Source organism: Schistocerca americana, chromosome 9 (assembly GCF_021461395.2).
Source record: "Schistocerca americana isolate TAMUIC-IGC-003095 chromosome 9, iqSchAmer2.1, whole genome shotgun sequence".
NCBI classification, from domain to species: domain Eukaryota; kingdom Metazoa; phylum Arthropoda; class Insecta; order Orthoptera; family Acrididae; genus Schistocerca; species Schistocerca americana.
Genome location: NC_060127.1, coordinates 26939794 through 26965019, shown reverse-complemented (window position 1 = coordinate 26965019; position 25226 = coordinate 26939794). Strand labels below are relative to the sequence as shown.

The following is a 25226-nucleotide window of genomic DNA, read 5'->3' as shown; positions in this document are numbered from 1 at the left end:
CAAGCAGAGGGTTGCATTCTCGCTGGCGAATCGTAAATGTTGTCTGCTGCACCCGCGACGCTTGTGAGATCGCGCCCTGGGGTCGTGCAGCTGGACAGCGCGCGTCCACACGCCGCCCGCGTCGCCGCGTGGGGGACCGACGTAGTTGGACGAGGAAGCTTCAGTCACACCGCCTACGGCTCTGCCGCCGCAGCCATCCTTCAGCTTCCGTGAGAGGGCAGCTGCAGCGTCCTCGCGAAACCGCAACTTCCTTCTTCCTCAAGGAAATCTCGCGCTTCCAGGACGAAGGGAAAAATGTATGCAAACCAGTTGAAACTACATTCAAAAGTGGCACAAAAATGTGTAGTTCAGAATAATGTCCGTGGTTTGTCTACGAAATAAAAACTGATATTTATAACAATATGCACTACCGCTCATTAACTTCAATACACCCAACACATGACATATACACTACTGGCCATTAAAATTGCTACACCAAGATGAAATGCAGATGATAAACGGGTATTCATTGCACAGATATATTATACTTGAATCTGACATGTGATTACATTTTCACGCAATTTGGGAGCATAGATCCTGAGAAATCAGTACCCAGAACAACCACCTCAGGCCGTAATAACGGCCTTGATACGCCTGGGCATTGAGTCAAACAGAGCTTGGATGGCGTGTACAGGTACAGCTGCCCGTGCAGCTTCAACACGATACCACAGTTCATCAAGAGTAGTGACTGGCGTATTGTGACGAGCCAGTTGCTCGGCCACCATTGACCAGACGTTTTCAATTGGTGAGAGACCTGGAGAATATGCTGGTCAGGGCAGCAGTCGAACATTTTATGTATCCAGAAAAGCCCGTACAGGACCTGCAACATGCGGTCGTGCATTGTCCTGCTGAAATGTAGGGTTTCGCAGGGATCGAGTGAAGGGTAGAGCCACGGGTCGTAACACATCTGAAATGTAACGTCCACTGTTCAAAGTGCCGTCAGTGCGAACAAGAGATGACCGAGACGTGTAACCAATGGCACCCCATACCATCACGCCAGGTGATACGCCAGTATGCCGATGACGAATACACGCTTCCAATGTGCGTTCACCGCGATGTCGCCAAACACGGATGCGACCATCAAGATCCTGTAAACAGAACCTGGATTCATCCGAAAAATGACGTTTTGCCATTCGTGCACCCAGGTTTGTCGTTGAGTACACCAACGCAGGCGCTCCTGTCTGTCTGTGATGCAGTGTCAAGGGTAACCGCAGCCATGGTCATCGAGCTGATAGTCCATACTGCTGCAAACGTCGTCGAACTGTTCGTGCAGATGGTTGTTGTCTTGCAAACGTCCCCATTTGTTGACTCAGGGATCGAGACGTGGCTGCACGATCCGTTACAGCCATGCAGATAAGATGCCTGTCATCTCGACTGCTAGTGATACGAGGCCGGGATCCAGCACGGCGTTCCGTATTACTCTCCTGAACCTACCGATTCCATATTCTGCTAACTGTCATTGGATCTCGATGAACGCGAGCAGCAATGTAGCGGTACGACAAACCGCAATCACGATAGGCTACAATCCGACCTTTATGAAAGTCAGAAACGTGATGGTATGCATTTCTCCTCCTTACACGAGACATCACAACAACGTTTCACCAGGCAACGTCTGTCGACTGCTGTTTGTGTATGAGAAATCGGTTGGAAACTTTCCTCATGTCAGCACGTTGTAGGGGTCGCCACTTGCGCCAACCTTGTGTGAATGCTCTGAAAAGCTAATCATTTGCATATCACAGCATCTTCTTGCTGTCGGTTAATTTACACGTCTGTAGCACGTCATCTTCGTGGTGTAGCAATTTTAATGGCCAGTAGTGTAGTTCTCTGTAGATAAGATCTAATACTGTGGGTAGTGTCGGGGAAGCAAAGGAATAGTACAACAGTTGTATAGATGTAATGATTTTTTTTTGGTGGTCATCGAGACACCATAGTATCCAACAAACAATGTTGTGCGCATAAACGTTATGTACCTATCTGATATGTTTGTTTACCTTTCTACCGACGGATGCCGCATGTGGTGCACCTGTGTTGTTCCCTGTAGTGACGTGATGTCTGCAGCGAACGCAAGCATTGGTACGATAGATAACATGTGGTTCCTGCACCTCAGTTCCTTCGTGACACTGAAGTGTGCACATCGCTAGTACGGCTCCACGAGTGGCGATATCCGTAGAAAAACGTGCTGCAATTGTAGCACTTAGCCAAATTGCGAAACATCGTAGTGTGTCTATAGGTGGAGTGCAATACACCTTTCACCACCAGAAGACAACAGGTAGCAATAAGGACATACCACGACCAGGACGACCTCGTAAAACAACTGAAAGTGATGTTAAATATATCAGAATTACCGATAAGAGAAATAGATTCAAAACAGCGCCCCAAATTCGTGCAGAATTAGTAGAAATGAATACGACAACAATATCTGTTGCAACATTAAGAAGGAAACTGACTAAACCCGGCTTTAAAGGATGTGTCACACCAATAATACCCCTTCTAAGGCCCATAAGTAGACTTGGAGTAGAAAACATCGTAATGGACATCGGAAGAGTGGACGAAGGTGTTATTCATCAATGAATCGAACTTCGAGATTTTTGGAACCAGAAGGAGTATATTTGCCGATATGTAGGGGAAAGGGTAGCTCAGCTGTGTGTTCTACACGGTAGAGGTTCTGTTATGGTTTGGTGATGTTTTGCCGGAGATAGAGTTGGCGACATTGTGAAAATAGAAGGATGTATGAATCGGAAGCAGTACCACCGCATACTTCAGTATCATGCAGCATCAAGTGCATTGTGCTTAATAGGGAAAGGGTTCACCTTACAACAGGATAGTGACACAAAACATCGGTCGGCTTAATGTACGAACTACATTGCATCAAAGGAAAAACAGAAAGTACTGAATGATGATGGTATGGCCGTCCCAAAGCCCCGGTTGTAATCCCATTGAAATGGTCTGGGATGGAGTGGACAGATGTATCAGGGAAGTTAATATATCCAGCAAGGAACATCTCTGGAACAGCGTTAAGGATGTGTGGAATCACACAGATTCCCAATATCTACAAAAACTGATTGTCCGCATGCCTCGAGTTTGTGAGGCAGTCATTAAATCCAAAGAAGGATACTTTGATGAAAGTAAAATATAAACAGATTGTATTATACATTTGGAAGTTAATATAATTACATCTTGTGAGAAATAACGTTTGATTTGTGTTGTAAATCTGAAATATCAGGGTGTATTGAAATTAATGAGCGGTAAGGTATTTTTCACGGCTTTTTAATAATATCGACAAGTGCGAAAGTTATCGCACAATCAGCGTAGCAGTTCATCAATCCAAGTTGATGGCAAGCATAATATACCGAAGAATGGAAAAGAAAACTGAAGTTAGATGTCGATCAGTTTGCTATAGGAAAGGCACCAGAGAGGCAGTTCTGATCACACGATTGATAATCGAACCAAGACTACAAAAGAAAAAAATCGAGAAACGTTCACAGGATTTGTCGACAAAAAGGCTCCGACAATGTCAAACGGTGCAAGATGTACGGATTTCTTAGAAACATACGGGTAAGCTATACGAGAAACAGGTAATATACAATCTGTACAAGTGCAAAGAGGGAACAATAAGGGTGGAAGACCAAGAACAAATGGCTCATATTAAAAATTAAAACAGTCACTCAAGCAGAAAGACCATACGCAAGTGAAACAACCTTCAAAACAACTAACACTGCACAAATAGACAAAATACTCAAAATAGAGGGAAGAACCATCAGAACGTGCATCAACAAATCGTACCAGAAAGATGGACACTGTAGAGTAGCTACAAATGAAACAATCTACAAGGAAACAGAACCGGTAATGAGTACAATCAGAAAGAAACGCATTTCATTTTTCGGACATCTAATCAGAACACCAGATAACAGGATCATCGGGAGAATAATAGAAAAATTGTGGAATAGTAAGTGCAACATTAAGTGGATTACAGAAATCAAGGAGGAAATGGATGAGCTACAGATTACATTGGAAGACCTATGAAACAAAACTGACAAAATCAGGAAACTCACAGACAAACAAACCAGACTGCAAAAGAGAATCAACAAACAGACAATAGGAAGGGTGATTTCAGATGAAGAAAGAAGGATGAGATCCGAGAGAATGAAGGAGTACTTGGCTGACAGAAAACTGAAAATTTTTTTAATTTATAAAGTTGGCTAGAGTGTTCCAGTGAAGGCTATAAAATGTAAATAATAATAATAAAAATGTATGTAAGAGAGGGAAGCAGTCTTTCGACCTTACTGTTCAATCTGTAAATCGAAGAAGCAATGACGGAAATAAAATAAAAAAAGTTTCGAGACTGGGATTAAAGTTCATTGTGAAAGGACGTGACTAATAAGATTTCCTGATGACAGTTCTATCCTCAGTGAACGTGAAGAAGAATTAGAGGATCTGTTGAATGGAATGAACGGTCTAGTGAGTACAGAATATGGATAGAGAGGAAATCGAAGGAAGACCGAATACGTGAGAAACAGAGGAAAAGAGAACAGCAAGAAACTTAACATGAGGGTTGGTGATCACAAAGCAGATAAAGTTAAGGGATACTGCTAGCTAAGCAGCAAAATAACCCGTGACACATGGAGAAAGGAGGACATAAGGAGCAGACTAGCATTGGCAAAAAGGACATTCCTGGTCATGAGAAGTCTTAGTCTACGAATATGAAATGTAGGCCTTAACTTGAAGAAGAAATTTCTTAGAAGGTACGTTAGGAACACAGCAATGTATGGTAGTGAAACATGGGCTGTGGGAAAACCAGGAAAGAAGAGAATCGAACATTTGAGATGTGGTGCTACAGACGAATGTTGAAAAGTTGTGGACTGATAATGTGAGGAATGAGGAGGTTCTGCGCAGAATCGTAGAGGAGAGAAATGTATGGAAAACACTGACAAGAAGAAGGGACGTGGTGGTAGGACATCTGTTAAGACATTAAGGAATAGCTTCCACGGTACTACAGGGAGCCGGCCGCTGTGGCCGAGTGGTTCTAGGCGCTTCAGTCTGGAACCGCGCTGCTGCTAGGGTCGCAGGTTCGAATCCTGCCTCGGGCATGGATGTGTGTGATGTCCTTCGATTAGTTAGGTTTAAGTAGTTGTAAGTCGAGGGGACTGATGACCTCAGACGTTAAGTCCCATAGTGCCTAGAGCCATTAGAACCATTTTTTACTACAGGGAGCTGTACAGGGTGAAAGCTGTAGAGGAGATTGGAATACATCCAGCAAATAATTGAGGTCTTAGGTTGCAAATGCTACTCTGAGACGAAGAGGTTGTTGGCACAGGGGAGGAATTCATGGCGGTCCAAACCAAAGCAGTGAAATGACTGATACCAAAAAAAAAAAAAAAAAAAAAAAAGTAATACGCTAGTCTTCTTTAAAGGCAACGCTCTTCTTATCGTTCTGCAATAATTTATTCGCAGACATAATAGGTTTCAGGTTGCTCGACATGCTACCAGGTGGTACTGAGTGTCGAAGAAGCAGCTCCAATAACCCCAGAAAGGAGGGCATGTAATTATAAAAAAACAGAAAACCAAAACAAAATTACTTTTACGATGAGTCAGTTTAAGAGTTGGGATGTTGAATTATACGAGGGTTGGAACTTTAATAGCAGCAACTATTTATTTACAGCTCGCACAAAAATAGATACGTGTTTCAAAGTTTTACTGACCTTCAAATCAGTCACCAGCATTGCGTATAACCCACTGCCAACGATGTGGAAGTCGTAGGATACTCTTGGCAGTGTCAGTTGTATTGACAGTTCGAGCAAGGCGGTCTATTGCCCGACGAATTTGTAGCAGTTTTAAAGTGAATGCCGTGAAGCGTTTCCTTCAGTTTAGAAATCGAGTTAAAGTCACGAGGGCTTAAGTCAGGGGAGTGCAGTGGGTGGTATATAGCACTTAGCAGCCCCATCAGTCAAACAAATCAGTAAGAGCTTGCACTGTACGTGCTAGAGCATTGTCCTGCAAACTGATGGTCAGGTCCTGCAGAGAGTGTCATCACTTCTGTCTCTAAGCTGGTCGTGTTGTGTTCCAATAATGCTCTGTAGCAATGTGCACAAACCCTGTCAAAAGACATACAACTGCACTTGCAAGTGCTAAATGAAGCGATAATTTGCATACTGACGATATTAGTAATGCAGTGTCAAATAGTCAAACGGCGATATATGGAAACGTTTTGCGATATCTGTAGTGGAGACGATTAGAGGTAAGTGCGCCGACTCTTCCCACAGCCAAATCTCCAGATGTCAGACTCTCAGATCGGTACCAAACGCTGTAAGTCGGCAGAGTGTCCACCAAAATAACCATTGAGCTCGTGTTATGTGGTGTCGCCCAGTAGCACATGCGTAAATTGAAATTAAAAGGAACACCACAGTTACAGAGCACACGGAAGGCGTATCTATGAATAATTGCTTTGTAAATGTTGGTGTGTGAATTGATAGAGTGTGCGGTCGTAATACCAAAGGTACCGCATTCAAGTCCCACTGAAGACAATTTTTTTTCTTTTAGCTGTTTACGCGTGAAACTGTTACACTATGTGATCAAAAGTATCCGGACACCCCCGAAAAAAATATGTTTTTCTATTATGTGCATTGTGATGTCACCTACTACCAGGTACTCCATATCAGCGACCTCAGTAGTCATTAGACATCGTAAGAGAGCAGGATGGGGCGCACCGTGGAAGGATTTCGAACATGGTCAGTTGGTTTGGTGTCACTTGGGTCATAGGTTTGTACGTGAGATTTCAACACTCCTAAACATCCTTCGGTCCATTGTTTCCGATGTGATAGTGAAGTGGAAACGTGAAGGGACACGTGCAGCACAAAAGTGTACAGGCCGACCTCGTCTGTTGACTGACAGAGAACGTCGACAGTTGAAGAGATTGCGTAAAGCATGAAACATCCCCTTAGAAATTTTATTATAAATGACAGTGCTGGGAAACCTCTACGTTATTTGATTTTCAAATAGCTGAGCAAAACTGAACGTACTCAGACATTTCTCTCTTTACTTATTCTGATCATCACTAAACTGACACACAAAATTTTTTTAGCGCAACGCAATCTGACTTTCAATAATCCCTACAAAAGAATGGCCCTGACTAACAATAACCTATACCTTTCATGAATCACTTACCCTACAAAATTCTCCGTTACTCAAACTACTGCAATACAGCGTGCGCCAATACTGCCAGCTGAATAAAAGAGTCTAACTACTGAAGGCACCAACTACTGATAGGCGTAGTTAGCAAATCAAAGATTTTGATAGAGAACAAACAATGTATTTACCTTAATAATGTTCAAAAGTCATCATATATCAGTTCATGATATCCAATATTACAAATTTACTCTTTCTGATGGACATACGTCCAGATCGTCCGCTCTCAAAATTCTGCCGTCTCTCTCCCCACAACCACCACTGCTGGCGGCTCACCTCCAACTGAGCAACGCTACGCGCTGTTCACATTCAACTGCCCAACACAACAATAGCGAATATTCCAACAATGCAAACCACACACAGACTGTCGGCGATTTTCATACAGAGCGCTACGTGACGTTACCAACATAAAAACCTAAACAGCCTACTTACAAGCATTGTGTTGCGCAGTCATCAAGGGTGCACCAGAGGGCCTTCGGGCAGCGCGGGGTAGCCGTTCGGTCTGAAACGCATTGTCGCGGTTCGCGCGGCTGCTCCTGTCGGAGGATCGAGTCCTCCCTCGGGCATGGGTGGATGTGTTGTCTTTAGCCTAAGTTAGATTAAGTAATGTGTAAGTTTTAGGGACCGATGACCCCCGCAGTTTGGTTAGGACTTACCACAAGTTTCCATTTTTTGGACCTTCGGCTCCGAAAACCCATGTCGATGATGTTTCGTTGAATTGTTCGCACGCTAACGCTTGTTGATGGCCCAGCACTGAAATCTGCAGCAACTTGCGGAGTGGTTGCACTTTTGTCACGTTGAACGATTCTCTTCAGTCGTTGTTGGTCCCGTTAATGCAGGATCTTCTTCCCGCCGCAGCGATGTCGGAGATTTGATGGTTCCCTGATTTCTGATATTCACGGTACACTCGTGAAATGGTCGTACGGGAAAAAGCCCACTGCGTCGCTACCTCGGAGATGCTGCGCACCATCACTCGTGCGCCCACTGTGACAACACGCTCAAACTCACTTCAATCGTGATAACCTGCCATTGTAACAGCGGCAGCCGACCTAACAACTGCGCCAGACACTTGTTGTCTTATATAGGCGCTAACGTCTGTTTTCAGCTCTCTGTATTTGAATGCGCATGTTTATACGAGCCGGTTGCTGTGACCGAGCAATTCCTGGCGTTTCAGTCCGGAACCACGCGGCTGCTACGGCCGCAGGTTCGAATCCTGCCTCGGGCATGGATGTGTGTCATGTCGTTAGGTTAGTTAGGTTTAAGTCGTTCTAAGTCTAGGGGAGTGACGACCTCAGATATTCAGTCCCATAGTGTTCAGAGCCATTTGAACCATTTGAGCTTATACGAGTTTATTTGGCGCTTCGGTGTGTAATAGTATGCACCAACGTATATCCTAAATTTCTCCGGGGTTCAAACGTATCTATCTTTTTATATTCTTCTGTAAATAATTCGTTCAGTATTTTCTAGCCATGACTGATTAAACCGGTGGTTCGTTACTGTTCACATCTGTCGGTACCTGCCTTCTTTGAAAATTGTCCGTGATATTCAGAAAATGTGTTATGGGACGAATGACATGAGGGATTCTTGTTGCTGCCAGTTACTTTCCTCTGGCTGACCGAAAACGCCCGCTCTCTCTAATAACATCTGCGTATGCGCTTTTCGTATGAATTATTGTCGGTGGTTTCCGGCGGAAGGCTGTTTTCAACTGCCAAAAATGGTAAGGCTGTTCGTTGTGGGTTGTTGTAAATTCCCCTTTCCAAATCATACCCAAAAATGACGGTGCCAAATTTAGTGCGTTTTATTGCTCGTACAGGAGTGAGATATGTTACTGATCCGACCTGAATCCTATATTCCTTTACGACCGCGCACGACCATTCAAAGCACAGTCAGACAATTCCTTTCTTTTCCCCACATTAAATTTTTTGAAAAGACTTCTGATGGGCAACTGACAGTACAACAAGAGCATTTTCAGAGATTGTAAGAGTCGAACCCCGATATAACATTCATACAAATTCGGCACAGGCATTCATCACAGCATAAATTATTGGAGTTGGAGTGATTTCTGGTAAAATGTTTTCCTTCTAGAGTTTTGTAGCTGAGTCTGATATACACCGTGAAGAAACTGACGTATTGCGCAGTAATCAGTGCAAAGACTCTGTAGTAATCCGCTAATCAGCTTACATTTCAGTCGCGACTATAATGCGAGGGTAATCCCAAAAGTAAGGTCTCCTATTTTTTTTATAAGTACAGAACTCTGTTTGTGTGGCATTTGGTCACACTGTTATAAAGAGTGCTTCATGCGCTGTGTGTAAACATGCGCACGCCGCGCTGAGTCGCTCAGTGTTGGCTTGGCAGCCGTTGAGAATGGAGTTCCCGTTGCATGTTTCCGCCAAGTGCGAATTGCGCGCAGTTGTTCGGTTTTTGAACGTAAAGGGCGCTGCGCCGATTGAAATCCATCGCCAGTTGACGGAGTCGTGCATGGATGTCAAAAATGTTCGTAAGTGGTGTAGAGAGTTTGCAGCTGGTCGGACCGAAATTCACGACGAACAAAGGAGCGGGAGACCGTCAATTTCTGAGGAAACAGTGTTGAAGGTTGAGCAAAGCATGCGTGAAGATCGGCGGATCATCCTGGATGATCTCAGCACGTTGGTTCCTGAGGCTTCCCGAAGCACCGCTCACAGAATTTTAACGGAAACATTGAACTACCGGAAGGTGTGCGCGAGATGGGTGCCACGCATGCTGACTGAGGACCACATGCGGCAACGAGTTGATGCTTCCCGCGCATTTCTTCACCGCCTTGCAGCCGAACAGGACAACTTTCTGGACTCAATTGTCACGGATGACGAAACCTGGGCAAGCCACTTTACACCTGAGACCAAGCAACAATCACGCTAGTTCACAACTTTCTGAACAGCATGGCGGTGAGCTGGTATGACATGGGCATACAAAAACTGCCACAGCGTCTACAAAAATGCATCGACAGAAATGGTGATTATGTCGAAAAATGGCTAAATGTTCAAGCTGTAAACTGATGTAAACCATTGCAGAAATAAATAGGTCTATGTACTTATACAAAAATAGGAGACCTTACTTTTGGCTTTACCCTCGTAATTAGTAACATTTATCGAAGTAAATTCCATTTCTAACACCCTGAGTATGCGTAGTGTTCAATATGCAACAAGAAATTGAGTGGCACAGTGTGAAGAAAGTACGTTCGGCTTCTGTTTGCAATACAGGAAATACTAAGTACATTCCCACCAGGAACTGTAATGAGGTACACGAAAAATCAAACAAAACAGTTTTATTACAGAACAACAAAACTTAACAACACTTACACTTCTACACATGATGAATACAACATAGCAGATAAATTACTAAAATCAGGAAAGGGAAACCAAGCTACAGAGACAGTTTGACTAGAGACAAGAATATTGTTCGGCACTCTGACACTTCGATGTCTTGCAGTCTTCATTTAATGCGAACTAAGAGTGTCATTTGCTGCTTCTTGTCGCTTATGTAGAATTGACGAAATTTTACATGTGCAAATTTCTGACATTTATAACAGAGATTCTGGATGGAATAAATATATGAATGGTATAGACTTTCCTGGTTTCGGAATTCGCGGAAAACTGGTGTCATTATCCGTATGCAGGACAAAGTGAACTGAAAATACAGTCAGTTTGTGTAGCGATAGCTCTAGGAGCTACTACTATACGGTCCTTAACCGATACTCTCACAGCACTACAGGTGGTGGAGGTCTGAGGTCAACCTCGACTGGTGTCTGCAGGTCATTGTTGTGCCTCTGTGGTCTTCCAGCTCCATCCCTGTGTGGCGCCCTGTTGTTGGGTGACGTCACACCGATGCTGCTTCTGTAGATGACACTCACCGGAGACGCTCCAGTATAGCCCCGTATTGCAGCGTGTTTGTCATGGCTGATCCTGAAACCATTGTCACTCATCATGTGTTGAGGTTCCTGGACCACGTTGTTGCTCGTTTGTAGGGGACGCACGTATGTTGTCGCAAGATGTGGAGAAGTGTGGTGGACGTTTGATGATACTGGTAGTAGAATTGTTGACTGAGACGGCACTGCAGTGATCATTTGTATATGTTGACCACCAGGCGATTGGTAGACTGATGATGAAGTGCCAGAACTGTGTAGTGGTGGCTTTTGTTCTGGAACTACTGCTGTTTGCTGATAGGACAGTGACTTGACTATTGCCGGTTCCACTGAGACGACTACTCTTCCACTGGAGGCTGCAGCGCTGTTGGGGACAGTAGGCCGCATGCCACTGTTGACTGGACTCAACTGCTGTGGATGCTGCCTCGTAGCAGCGCCATTGTTTAAAGGACCTTGTTGATGTGGTTGCAGTCGCAGTATATCTGATCCCAGAGTAGCAATGTGGTGAACATTTCCCTGCTGATATGGTTGCTGTCTCGGCACATCTGATAACTGCGTAGCACTGCCCTGTACTTGAATGTGATGGTAGGGCTGTTGTCTCAGCTGAATCTGTCCCAGATTAGCACCGTGCTGTACTAGATTCTGCTGGTGGTAGTGATCTCTGGGTGAATTTATGTGTAGAGGAGCAATACTGTTGACCTGGTTGGGATACAAGTATTTCCTCAAGACTTCTGGTAGCAGTATACCACCATTGTAGTACACTTGACTTTGCTGGTGTTCGTGTTGTCTAGGGACGTGTGACACGAGAATAGCGCCGTTGTGGAGCGGGCCATGGTGATGGGGATTTGGCCTCGATATAGGCGGCACTGGAGTGGTAACCTGCTGGTAAAGCTGCTGCCTGGCCTCTTGTGGGAAGACAACTACTCCACTGTGCAATGGGCTGTCGTGGTACAGCTGTTCGTGCAGGGTCTGAGGAACCACACCTGGCTGCTGTTGTTGTAGTGCAGCGGCAGCCACCGTCTGTAGGTAGGTGTGCTCGGGATGAACAGGTGCTGTGGTGACGGAGCTGACTGCTGGGCTGTAGGCAGCGGCATGAGCAGGAGCTGTGAGGATGGTGCTCACCGGCGACTGATGCTGCAAACGAAAGCAGGTGGTCAAACAAATAGACTGATTTCCTATATGGTCAGCCTTACAAGACATTTGGATGTTGTTACAAGATTTACTCTACAGTGTGTCTGAGAATTCCCCACATAGGAGGTCTGAGGATGGTGCTCACCGGCGACTGATGCTGCAAACGGAAACAGGCGGTCAAACAAATAGACTGGTTTCCTATATGGTCAGCCTTACAAGACATTTGGATGTTGTTACAAGATTTACTCTACAGTGTGTCTGAGAATTCCCCACATAGGAGGTGTGAGGATGGTGCTCACTGGCGACTGATGCTGCAAACGGAAACAGGCGGTCAAACAAATAGACTGGTTTCCTATATGGTCAGCCTTACAAGACATTTGGATGTTGTTACAAGATTTACTCTACAGTGTGTCTGAGAATTCCCCACATAGGAGGTGTGAGGATGGTTCTCACTGGCGACTGATGCTGCAAACGAAAACAGGCGGTCAAACAAATGGACCGGTTTCCTATATGGTCAGCCTTACAAGACATTTGGATGTTGTTACAAGATTTACTCTACAGTGTGTCTGAGAATTCCCCACATAGGAGGTGTAAGGATGGCGCTCACTGGCGACTGATGCTGCAAACGAAAACAGGCGGTCAAACAAATGGACTGGTTTCCTATATGGTCAGCCTTACAAGACATTTGGATGTTGTTACAAGATTTACTCTACAGTGTGTCTGAGAATTCCCCACATAGGAGGTGTGAGGATGGTGCTCACCGGCAACTGATGCTGCAAACGAAAACAGGCGGTCAAACAAATGGACTGGTTTCCTATATGGTCGGCCTTACGACACTTTGGATGTTGTTGCAAGATTTACTCTACAGTGTGTCTGAGAATTCCCCACATACCTCTTTACTTTGACAAGTGGGGGGGAATAGTTGTTTTAGTGGTATATTTGCTTTGAAGGTGACCGACAGCGTTGTTGTCAGTCAGTATTGACACAGATCAGGATTTAGATGTATGTTTGGGACTGAATCATTTGATAGTGCCAGGAGCAGCGAATTACAGCCTACCATGCTTTGCTGACACAGTTTCCCAACGCTCTGTCTCGCTCGGAAGTGTTACTGTCTGATTAATTTGTGATGCACCCGTGCGGTAGCCTTCTCGCTTCCCACGCCCGGGTTCCCGGGTTCGATTCCCGGCGGGGTCAGGGATTTTCTCTGCCTCGTGATGGCTGGGTGTTGTGTGCTGTCCTTAGGTTAGTTACGTTTAAGTAGTTCTAAGTTCTAGGGGACTTATGACCACAGCAGTTGAGTCCCATAGTGCTCAGAGCCATTTGAACCATTTTTTGTGACGCACCACTTTTCTAGTTTATGGAAAAACCGCATTATGTGCAAGAGTTGAAAAGGAACCGACTTCACAGTACGATATGGACTGAGATGTCTTCATGATGCACGTTCAGATAATTTTTTATAGGTATGGGAGTGGAAATCCGTATTGGAACATGTTGCAATCGTGGCTAATAATTGAGTCTGGTAATAGGGGAGTGTGTACAGCAGGAAGGAGATGCTCCAGCACACCCTCAGATGAGGGGACTCTTTGGTGAACAATTTAGGGATTGCTCGATTAGATGTGGCTCAGTAATGCCACAAGCTTGATTTAAATGTTCAACAGGAAACCCAAACCTTAACACGCCAGACAACTTATTGTGTGGAATAATCAGGCCCAATGTGACTGCACGCCAGTGCAAGACTACTGAAGAAAGTATTGAGAAATCCTTTCAAAGCCTAACTCCAGAGATGCTCCACAAGAAGTCATGTAGGGCTTGCAGACACTTAGATCTCCATGTAATGCATGGTAGTTCACATACAACTATTACCATATACAATACGCAAAAAAATGTTCAAATGTGGGTGAAATCTTATGGGACTTAACTGCTAAGGTCATCAGTCCCTAAGGTTACACACTACATAACCTAAGTTATTCTAAGGACAAACACACACACACCCATGCCCGAGGGAGGATTCGAACCTCTGCCGGGACCAGCCGCACAGTCCATGACTGCAGCGCCCTAGACCACTTGGCTAATCCCGCACAGCTACAATATGCAACATATTACTTTAACCTAGGAGTACAGAAACTTTCACACACAATAGGTTGAGATAGGAAAAATTAAACACATTTGTAAAAGGAAAGTTTGAAAAATTGTGGTGCTACAGTATATCATAGCGTTTTGCATTAAATTTTAGGATTGGATGTCACATTCTAAACACAATGAACGGGCAAGAAAGTTTATAGTTTAACGGCACAATGACATCAAGTTCATTACAGAATGAGAGCTAGCATGGATGGACTGAGACTAGGACAGAAACAGGAGAGCATGCTGAAAAGTAATGCCTCCAAGTTTTTATGTAAAAGGTCATAAAGCTGTTTCAATAAAACAAAGTTTTTTAACACCCTACATCTTTACACTTCATGTGCTGGTGTAAGCTGTCACTAGCACACCGGTAGCCAAAAAGGTTGCGAGAAGATCGATAACAGGTGCCTGTCAGGAGACAGGCCAGAGACAGACTCGCAAGCATTGCGCCGCCAACGCCCTGTTAACAGCCGGAATTTAGATCGCCGCCGCGGACCGGAGAGGCCAGTCTGTCACAGATAGTCCAGTCCCAGTCAGAGTCATCAGTCGCAGTTGCAGCTCAGTTACTAGCTCGGTCACTACTCTAGTTGGGTCTGTCAGTTCACATCACCGCTTAGGAGAGTGTAGTGCTTATAGCGCAACTTGTACTTCACCAGCAGTGAGGCTAATGTGGACTATTATGGAAGAGCTTGTACCACAACAACTTGATTAAAGATAAGTGGTTTTCTGTTCTGGTTAATAACGAACTCTGATAATACAAGTGTGCGGTTTGCATTGTAGAAAGAGGATACTGGCCACCAAACAACATCCTCTCTATTGCTTCCCCTGGTACAAGACTCTGCAGTGGCAATGGCGACACAAAACTTCATGTCTACATATTTATTTCTCAACATACGAGGAGCGACAGTAAAGTAATGAGACTGATTTTCTTTGCAAGATGTGGCAACCCTGCAGGCTTGCGTAGGCACAATATCTTTGACCTTGCTCTATAAGCTGCTTCTAGTCTAAGTGGCACATCGATGCAACTGCTCTGTCGTGAGTTATGCTGTAATACGTTAACACATGTTTGTGTCTCTCGTCACGGAAATGGAACTGCATAATATTGCGCAACGGTACCTCATTTTTTTGTGTTAAATTGGATGAAAACGGGACGACAACTTACGGTAAGCTTCAGAAGGCTGTTGGAGAGGAGGTTATGTAAAGAGCTCAAGTTGGCATAAAATGTTTAGTGAAGGCAGAACAAATGTTGAATATGAAGACTGCAGTGGACGACCATCAACCTCACGAATGGATGTCAACTTGGCCAAGATTATTCATGAAAATGAATGCAGAAGCACTGAACATCAGTCGAGAAATGTTTTATCTAATAATAACTGGTATGAGAAAGATTTAAGCAAAAATGGTCCCCAAAAATCTCACACCACAACAGCGAGAAACACGGGAAAATGTTGCAACCGATCTGTTAGAGCAAACGAAAATCAATCCAGAATTGTTGAGCCGTGTTATCACTGTTGATGAAAGTTGTTTTTTTCAGTACGATCCAGAGACAAAACGCCAAAGTTCGCAATGGTGCTCAAAGGGATCATCCAAACAGAAAAAAAGCTCGCATGTCAAAGTCAAAAGTGAAATGCTTGCTTGTGTTCTTCTTTGATTCCATGGGAATTGTTCATAAAGAGTGGGTGCCTCCTGGACATACAATTAACCAGTATTAATACAAAGAAATTTTAAAAAGACTTCTTAAAAGAGTTCTTCGTGTCCATGCCAACATTGCTGATAATTTGATTCTGCATCACAATAATGCGCCATCCCATACTGCTCTGTCAGTACTGCAATTTTTAACCTCAAAAACAAATTTTAGTACTACCACGGCCACCTTATTCACCAGATATTGCTTCGTGCGACTTTTTTCTATTTCCAAGAGTCAAAACGGCGGTCAAAAGACACCATTTTCAAACAACACAAGATGTCCAAAACGCTGCGACTAGACTCTTGGAGGATATTACAGAAGATGAGTTCCAGAAATGTTACCATTAATGGCAGAAGCGCTGGAAAAAGTGTGTGCAATCAGAAGGGAACTTCTTTGAAGGAGACATCACTAAAATTGACTAAAACGGTAAGCAACATTTTTTTTCACATCAGTCTCATTACTTTATTGTTGCACCTCGTAGTCCCCCTGGCGACGAACACATTTCTCCCATCGAGAGTCTAGTTTGTTGATACCTTCACTGTAGAATATTTGACGTAGTTGACGGAGTCACAGCCTCGCCACCAAAAATTGAAGTCCTCGGAGGTGTTCATCGTATTTTGGAAACAGATGAAAATCAGATGTGGCCAGGACGGGACTGTACGGAGGATGGTCAATGACTGTTGATCCAAGGTGGCGGATTGTTGCAAGATGCGGCAGGACTTGGGTGTGTGGTCCGGCGTTGTCATGCTGAAGGATAGGCTGCTGCATGTGTGGACGAACTCTTTAAATTCATGCTTTCAGAAAGTCGATTACAGCCCGCTGTATCCCACGCACCGACGTAGTGACGTTGCGTACCGCCATATTATGCTCTACAGTTGGAGCCCTCTAACGGCAGAAATCTGCAACTTGCGACAGCAAAGCATACAGTCGACCGAGCAATATCGATAACATGTAATTACCCTATCCAATACTGAGAGCAGAATAAAAAATTCGGAGGCATTGCTTTTCAGCAGGGCTTCGTAAGTAGCGGCCTTGTTACACGAAAGATTCCAACATTCACATGGAGTGATTTGGAGAAAGTATGGTTTCTCGGGGATTTTACCTTTGTTGCATCTAAAAAGGCGCACTGTGTTTTAATTACTAAAGCAGCTAATGTGACTAGAAATGTGACAGGCTGTGTACAGAGTCAATGAACAGAAGTAATATACTCTAGCAACATAGCTTTACCCCATGTATACATGATTTACTTTAATCACCAAAACATGTTTAAAACTTCTGATGCACCACTTCCACTCAGTTTTAACAGATATTTAACTTTATTAGTAGTTGAAACTTTCACCATTTTTTGTGGATATTCTAATAATTCATTTGGAGGATACGATAAATCAACATTGTTTCTGCTTCTTTGTTTTGAAATGCAGTTTTCTTCGAGTACACACGTCTTTCAGTCCTAGAGAATGTTCCTCCTCCTTTTCTTGTGTCCACTTTCGTCCAGTTTCCTATTTTTTCTGTTCTGAAACGCTGCCTTTTCTATTGCTTCTTTAAAAAATGCTCTGTTTCTTACTGTGTCCATGTCGACTCCTACATTTGCGGTGTTTCTTCCACCTTCTCCCGGCCATGTGATCTTGGATTTATCATTGTTTGGTAGGTCAAAGATTTGTTTGATTATTCTGTCATCATTCACCTTGCATATTTGTCAATAAAGCTATAATCTCCTTTTTCTCCTTGGATCTCTTAACAGTCTTAACGGGCCTAAGAGCTAATCAGCGAGTAGTGTTCACGTTCATGTTAGTTTATGCACCCCTTGATAATTAAAAGGCACTCTCCATTTTTCATTCATTTCTCTCTATTTTATTAACACTTTTCAGAGTCAGAGATTTCCTTTTTACCTAAGAAAAGAAGTAGTTTGTCGATAATGAACATGATATACATGTTCCTTAATTCTTTTGATGACAGTAATGGAATGGGTGCAGCCGCGCACAATTAATAGTATCCTTCTACATGTAGCCAAAAGTCAATAAATGATTTATGTTTCAAGAAAAGATTGTACAGGGTGTTCGGAAATTCCCGTTACAAACTTCTAGGACTTGAAGAGTACATAATATTTTGCATAGGAACCCACATCCTGAATCGTACCATTTCAGTACTGCGCCGGCCGGAGTGGCCGAGCGGTTCTAGGCGCTACAGTCGCACGTTCGAATCCTGCTTCGGGCATGGATGTGTGTGATGTCCTTAGGTTAGTTAGGTTTAAGTAGTTCCAAGTTCTGGGGGACTTATGACCACAGCAGTTAAGTCCCATAGTGCTCAGAGCCATTTTTCAGTAGTGCCGCCGCTCGAAAACATGTTTGCTTGGTAGGTACGAACAGGGTAGTCATGGTGTGGGAGGGAGGGGGTGGTGATGGTTACTTCGCATCGGCTGATGTCATTGAACTTCTATGCTGCCCCTCTGACATAGTTAGAGCTTCATTGAGATGTCTGAATGTTAGTTCAACATGGTTTAGTAGACATTTGCAGAATACATCGACATGATGTTCCCGGTAATGGAAGAGCGGCTCCTTGCCTTCATCAGGATCTTTATCCACAACGTCCGACTCCATCACATGCCTTTTTTGCCACAATTACGCAACGGCGTCGAGAAAGAGGTATCTTCGTCATCAGAAGGCATACTGTGGCGCCCCAAGTAGACACCGCACATCCAAATTGGGAATGCAATTTTTTGTGAAGAGCAATTAAGTTTCCTTTCTATTTTTTGGTTATTAAACAGTGGAATTGTAAAACAAGTGATGTACTGTGTCACGCCTAATAAGTTACTTTTAAAAGTGGTCACATTACCAACATGTTTTCAAATGGCTGTAGCAAGAAAATTGTAGTTTCTCGGACATGGGTTCCACTTAAAAATATTATCTACTTTCTCTCCTCGACAAGTTCTAGATGTTTTTAAAGGGAATTTCCGAACACTGCGTTTACCAGGTGTGAATTTCCCTGTAGATGGTGCTAGCAGTCAGTGTAGGGCCTGTGAGACCGCGCCTGCAGTGCCATCTGCTTCCTATAACGGTTGACGACGAATGTCAACACACAGTAACCCAAGTTTCATACATCGGTATTTGTTTCAGACCATCAAACGCGTCGAGTTTTGTGCCTACGAACTACGATTTGCGGACAGCACTGATTTTCTGTTATCGTTTGAAGAAAAGTGCTGCAGAATCGCATCGAATGCTTGTCGAAGCTTTTGGCGAACATTATCTTAGGAAAACACAGTGTTTCGCGTGGTTCAAAAAATTCAAAAGTGGTGATTTTGACATGAGAAACGACGAGGGCGGGAAACCACAAAAAAAGTTCGAAGACAACGAATTGCAGGCTATATTGGATGAAGATGATACTCAGACTCAACAGGAACTCGCGGAACAGTTGAATGTGACGAAGAAAGCCGTTTCTCTTCGGTTGGGTGGTTTGAGGGATAAAGAGACCAAACTACAGGGTCATCAGTCCCTCGTTCCAGACGCAAACAAGGCTCAGGATAAAACAACTCCCAAAGTACATTTGGGAAAGTAAAAGGGGGAAAATGAATGCGGAACCACACCTAAAAAGAAAACAAATAGTACGAACAAAAAACGGGGAAAACATACACCATAAGGAAAAGTAGAAGATTGTATTAAAACCATACAGCAGATGGTCTGGACTGGCTGATCACAAGAATAAAAGAGGATGAGCCAACCACTCTGCAACACACTAAAATGTCCACCCCAAAAAGACAAGGCGAGATGAACACATGAACGGAAAAGACAAACACATAGACAAGCAAATGGAAAGAAAGTGTGACAGAGTTAAAATGGAGCGAGGGTGGAGGCCCCAGAGAGAAGGTCAAACGCCAACCCTTAGATGGTACGATAAAAACCCTCTCACTAATGAAACTTAAAACTAAATCTGCCGTTGTGGCATTGTCGCCTAACACCGAACGTATAGTGCTGGGAAGGTTAAAAGTCTGCCGTAGAGCAGCTGAAATTAGGCAAGCGAGGGGCTCCCATGGATGACCGCCACACATTCGTCGTCTCCTTCATAGCACGGAGTTTATTTGGTGTTGAAAGCAATGGGAAAGGTGCAGAAAGTGGGAAAATGGGTTCCGCATGAACTGAATGAAAGACAGCAAACAAATCGAAACATCACTTGTGAAATGCTTCTCGCCAGATAGTGAGAGGTGATGAGAAATGGATATATTTTGAGAATCCTAAGCGTCGTAAATCGTGGGTGAATACAAGCATCCATTGACACCCACTGCCAGACCAAATCACATAAAAAAAGTAGAAACAACGCTCTGCGTTTGTGGGATCAGAAGGGTGTCATCTATTATGAGCTGCTAAAACCTGGTGAAACCGTTAACACTGATCTCTACCAACGGAAAATGATCGATTTCAATCGAGGATTACGTGAAAAACGATGGAGATATGGAAAAAGGCTACACAAAGTCATATTGCTCTATGATAACACCCGTCACACACAGCAAAACGGGTCACGGAAACGAGCGAGGTGTTCAGCCGGGAAATACCAGGGCATGCAGCTTATTCTCCAAATTAGTTTCCTTCCGGTTATCATCTGTTTGCACAACTGGGACTCGCTCTCGCTGAACAACGGCTCAGTTCGTATGAAAATGTGAGAAAACGGCTCGCTGACTGGTTCGCTTCAAAAGAAGTTTTTTTGGCGTGGCATTCATAGCCTGCCGGAGAGGTTGGAGAAATGTATAAATAGCAATGGAGATTATTTTGAATAAAATATCGTTTATCAGTTTCAAGCAACAGACGTGTAATTATTGCAACCAAATACCGGTTTCATACTCGTGCACCTGGTACCCCCACATCAGAATAGTTGTTAAGTAAGATGATATGAACAGGAAATACTATTGAAAGTTAGTGTTTTGAAATCGTAGCATTAATTTCTACAGTTATTAAAGACAAAGTCCAGTGTGTAGGAAGACGATGGCAAATGAATATCAAGAAAAATTTCACGTGGTAGAAATCACCCACGTATCGCTATTTGCTGGAAAGGTGCTAGTGCTGGTGAACAGCTGGAACCCACCTGTGGACCCAGGGCCGGCTGTTGGTGCTGGTACTCGTGGTGGGGGTAGGCGGGTGGCTCCCTGACTGAATGGTGCGGCGCCTCGGCTGTGGCGTGCTGTGCTGCGGCCTGGTGATACGGCTGGGGGGTCCGGGTTTGTGCCTGGGCGACGGCGACGGCGACAGGTGGCCGCGTCTGGAGTCCGCTGGAGCTGGACAGGTAAGGCGAAGACGCGAACTGTGGAGCCGCTGTTACCAGCCGCTCTTCCTGTGCGGGGATCTGGAAATTACGGTTGACTAGAGTAGGCATTTTAATGGGGAAACTTAACAGTACAAGTAACAGTTTCCATGTATGAAGTGCTCAATCACCATTTAATATGTATAATCTGTGTAAACATACATTAGCACAAACCATTTCAGATGAGAATAGCTCGAGGTTGTACCGAGACCTTCTCATCTGAAATAGGTAGAACTAGGCCACTATCGACCAACATGCTACTTAGACTGTATTACACATCCAAATACAGCATGTCACTTCCCTCTACATCCTGAAAATTATTTTCACCACGCTCATTGTGTTACATTTTCTTTTTTTTACTTTTCTTTGACATTTGCATTATATAAATTATATTCTCATAACTAGGTAGAGAAGCAATGGTTGGGAAGGGAGTGAGACAGGGTTGTAGCCTCTCCCCGATGTTATTCAATCTGAATATTGAGCAAGCAGTGAAGGAAACAAAAGAAAAATTCGAAGTAGGTATTAAAATCCATAGAGAAGAAATAAAAACTTTCAGGTTCGACGATGACGTTGTAATTCTGTCAGAGACAGCAAAGGACTTGGAAGAGCAGTTGAACGGAATAGACAGTGTCTTGAAAGGAGGGTATAAGATGAACATCAACAAAAGCGAAACGAGGATAATGGAATGTAGTCAAGTCGGGTGATACTGAGGGAATTAGATTAGGAAATGAGACACTTAAAGTAGTAAAGGAGTTTTGCTATTTGGGGAGCAAAATAACTGATGATGGTCAAAGTAGAGAGGATATAAAATGTAGACTGGCAATGGCAAGGAAATCGTTTCTGAAGAAGAGAAATCTGTTAACATCGAGTATAGATTTAAGTGTCAGGAAGTCGTTTCTGAAAGTATTTGTATGGAATGTAGCCATGTATGGAAGTGAAACATGGACGATAAATAATTTAGACAAAAACAGAAGCTTTCGAAATGTGGTGTTACAGAAGAATGCTGAAGATTAGACGGTTAGATCATATAACTAATGAGGAGGTATTGGATTGGGGAGAAGAGGAATTTGTGGCACAACTTGACTAGAAGAAGGGATCGGTTGGTAGGACATGTTCTGAGGTATCAGGAGATCACCAATTTAGTATTGGAGGGCAGCGTGGAAGGTAAAATTCGTAGAGGGAGACCAAGAGATGAATACACTAAACAGATACAGAAGGATGTAGGTTGCAGTAGGAACTGGGAGATGAAGAAGCTTGCACAGGAAAATTCTAAGCATGGAGAGCTGCATCAAACCAGTCTCAGGACTCAAGACAACAACAACAACAACAACAACTAGGTAGTAACAAATTATATGGAACTATTTTAAGAACTGTTAACCATTCAATTCGCTGTAACCACAGAGAAATCTTTATACATTATGTTCTTTATATAATTTAGAAAAGCATTAACAACTGTATACCAATAAGATTGTAACAATGAGAGCTCTTCGCTGTTAGATTCAGAAGTATCGGACCCACCTTACATTCAAGGCGGTGGGTTACTTTGTACTGTTAATGAAATAAATAAATAAATAAAGAACAAGTAACAAAACGATTTGTAAGAATTGTTGCGCAGTAACATCTTAATAGCTGCAAGAGTCACAAAAACAACAGAAAGACAAAAAAGTCGACAGTACTGACATCCTCCAAGTTAAATTTTACAAACCTTTCCACTGCATGGTCTGTAAAGATAATTTTTTTGGGACGCTATGACAACTTTGGTCCGCAGCTCGTGGTGTTGCGGTATCGTTCTCGCTTCCCGCGTACGGGGTTGCAGGTTCGATTCCCGGCGGGATTAAGGATTTTTCCTGCCTCGAGATGAGTAGGTATTGTTGTGTCGTCTTCATCATCATCATCATTCATCCCCATTGCGGTCGGAGGAAGGCAACGGCAAAACACCTCCGCTAGGACCTTGCCTAGGACGGCGGTGCGGGTCTCCCGCATCGTCCCCTACGCTCCTCGGAGTATGGGACCTCATCATCATGATGAAAACTTTAGTCAAAATGATTTCAATTCTTCGAAAAACTATTTTCCATTGTAGGCCATTGCTGAGTAATGTACTGCGACCTTCCTTTTTACATTAGACACAATCACATTCTCTGACATTCTCGTAACCGTTTTGGCCTACACTGACCACCTTCACGTACTATAGTATGAGACCTCATCATCATCACGAAAACTTTAGTCACAAATTCAATTCTTCGAAAAACTATTTTCCGTTGGCCACTGCTGAGTAATGTATTGCGACCTTCCTTTTTAAATGAGACACAATCACATTCTCGGAACATTCTCGTAACCGTTTTGGCCTACACTGACCATCTTCATGTGCTATTACTTTTGGGAGACATTTGGTGAAGAAGAGGGTCATTTTATGTGCTGTCATTTCATTGGTAATTATTCTTCAAATTTTTTTCTATAATCGGAAAAATGAAATCAGCTGCATTTTCAACTTCCGTTAGCACTAATATTTCATTTTCTGATGTATTATGAATTGGTTACGATAACATGTGCAAACTGTTGTGCTTTACAAACACTGAAAATTTTAGATTTTTATCTCTAAATAGATTCCTTGAAAGCGTTTATTGTAGAGTGGGAAAGCACAATTGTGTGGAACAAGGTGTTCGAATGTTCAGCAGCAACTTCATAAATTTCTGGGACATAGCAGGAACTTTCTGAGTTACTAGACAACTCTCATCTACGCTCCTTTCTGCATCTTTCATCGTCTGCTTCTCCAAATCCGTTTGTTTGCTTTGTGCGCTCCTCTTCCTGACCTTATATATGCATGGCAGTACTGATACAAAATTTTCCACAACACATGACAGTTAATAATATTTCTTCTATTACTTTTGAATGCATTATGGGAACAACAGTGATCAATGTCTTATAAATAATTACTATTAAAAACAGTCTTGATCACGATTTATTTAACAAGGTGACTGGTTTCGACCACTACTGTGGTCATCTTCAGACCTATAAGTTGTATACAAAGCTCTAATTAGAGGGCTACATACATTAAACAAAATACATAAAGTTATAAATCTATAAAACGTTGAATTACCATTGAGTAGGAACCTCTTTCTGTTGGAGAATCACTACTGGAGAAACCAGTGCACGTCTTACTATATATAATGGAGGCTCCACCCACTTCTGACTGCATGATGTCATTATTAACCAATGAGTAATAAGTCGAATTACAATTTAAAATTTCTTAGTTAAATGAACATTGTCAAGAATTAGAAATAAATACACACTAAACTTAGCTTATTAAACAGCTATTGTCAATTAAGAAGAGTTAAAATATTTAAATATGTAGGAAAATGAACTTCGGTTTGGCAGTACATGTGTGGCCCTCTCAAGGCCTATCAGCGAACCATTTGGAACCACTGGTTGCTATGGTGAAGTTAGATGCCGTTGCAAAGATGAAGCAGCAGGCTTTTTTCACTGAAGTTGTTGTAAAGTCGATAGTCGAACTAGTAGTTGCCATGGTGAGGACAAACGCCAGTGCAAAGATGTGGCAGCAGGCTTCTTTCTAACGAAGTTGTTGCGAAATAGAATGGCAAAGACTGTGGCGTCAGACGATGTATTATTGAGCAGCAACTTGTCTTTATTGAAACGAAAAGAGTAAGCTACAATAATCTGTAGCTGACATGTATACTACGTGCTGCCCAAATACGATACAAAGTAGTTGTCTGTATATATGAAATATTATCTATGAAGTTGATATGTAGATTACATGAGCCTTTTTTTCATTTACGGCATTGCTATTCATCAAGTTATATGCCAGTCATATAAGCAAATAAAAATGAAAGAATTTAAAATTATAAAATTATGAGCCAGTGTCAA

The 25226-nt window shown here is 43.1% G+C and overlaps 1 protein-coding gene across 1 annotated transcript in view; it reads right to left on the bottom strand.

The window, feature by feature from the left end:
* Positions 1–10572: 10572 nt before the first annotated feature.
* LOC124551231 (protein split ends-like) overlaps positions 10573–25226 on the bottom strand; it is a 124289-nt gene continuing 109635 nt past the window's right edge. The window contains exons 7-8 of the mRNA XM_047126224.1: positions 21129–21386; positions 10573–12253 (exon numbers count right to left, since the gene is read on the bottom strand). Of these exons, the coding sequence (XP_046982180.1) occupies positions 10955–12253; positions 21129–21386 (1557 nt within the window). The 3' untranslated portion in view covers positions 10573–10954. The remainder of the gene's footprint in view (positions 12254–21128; positions 21387–25226) is intronic.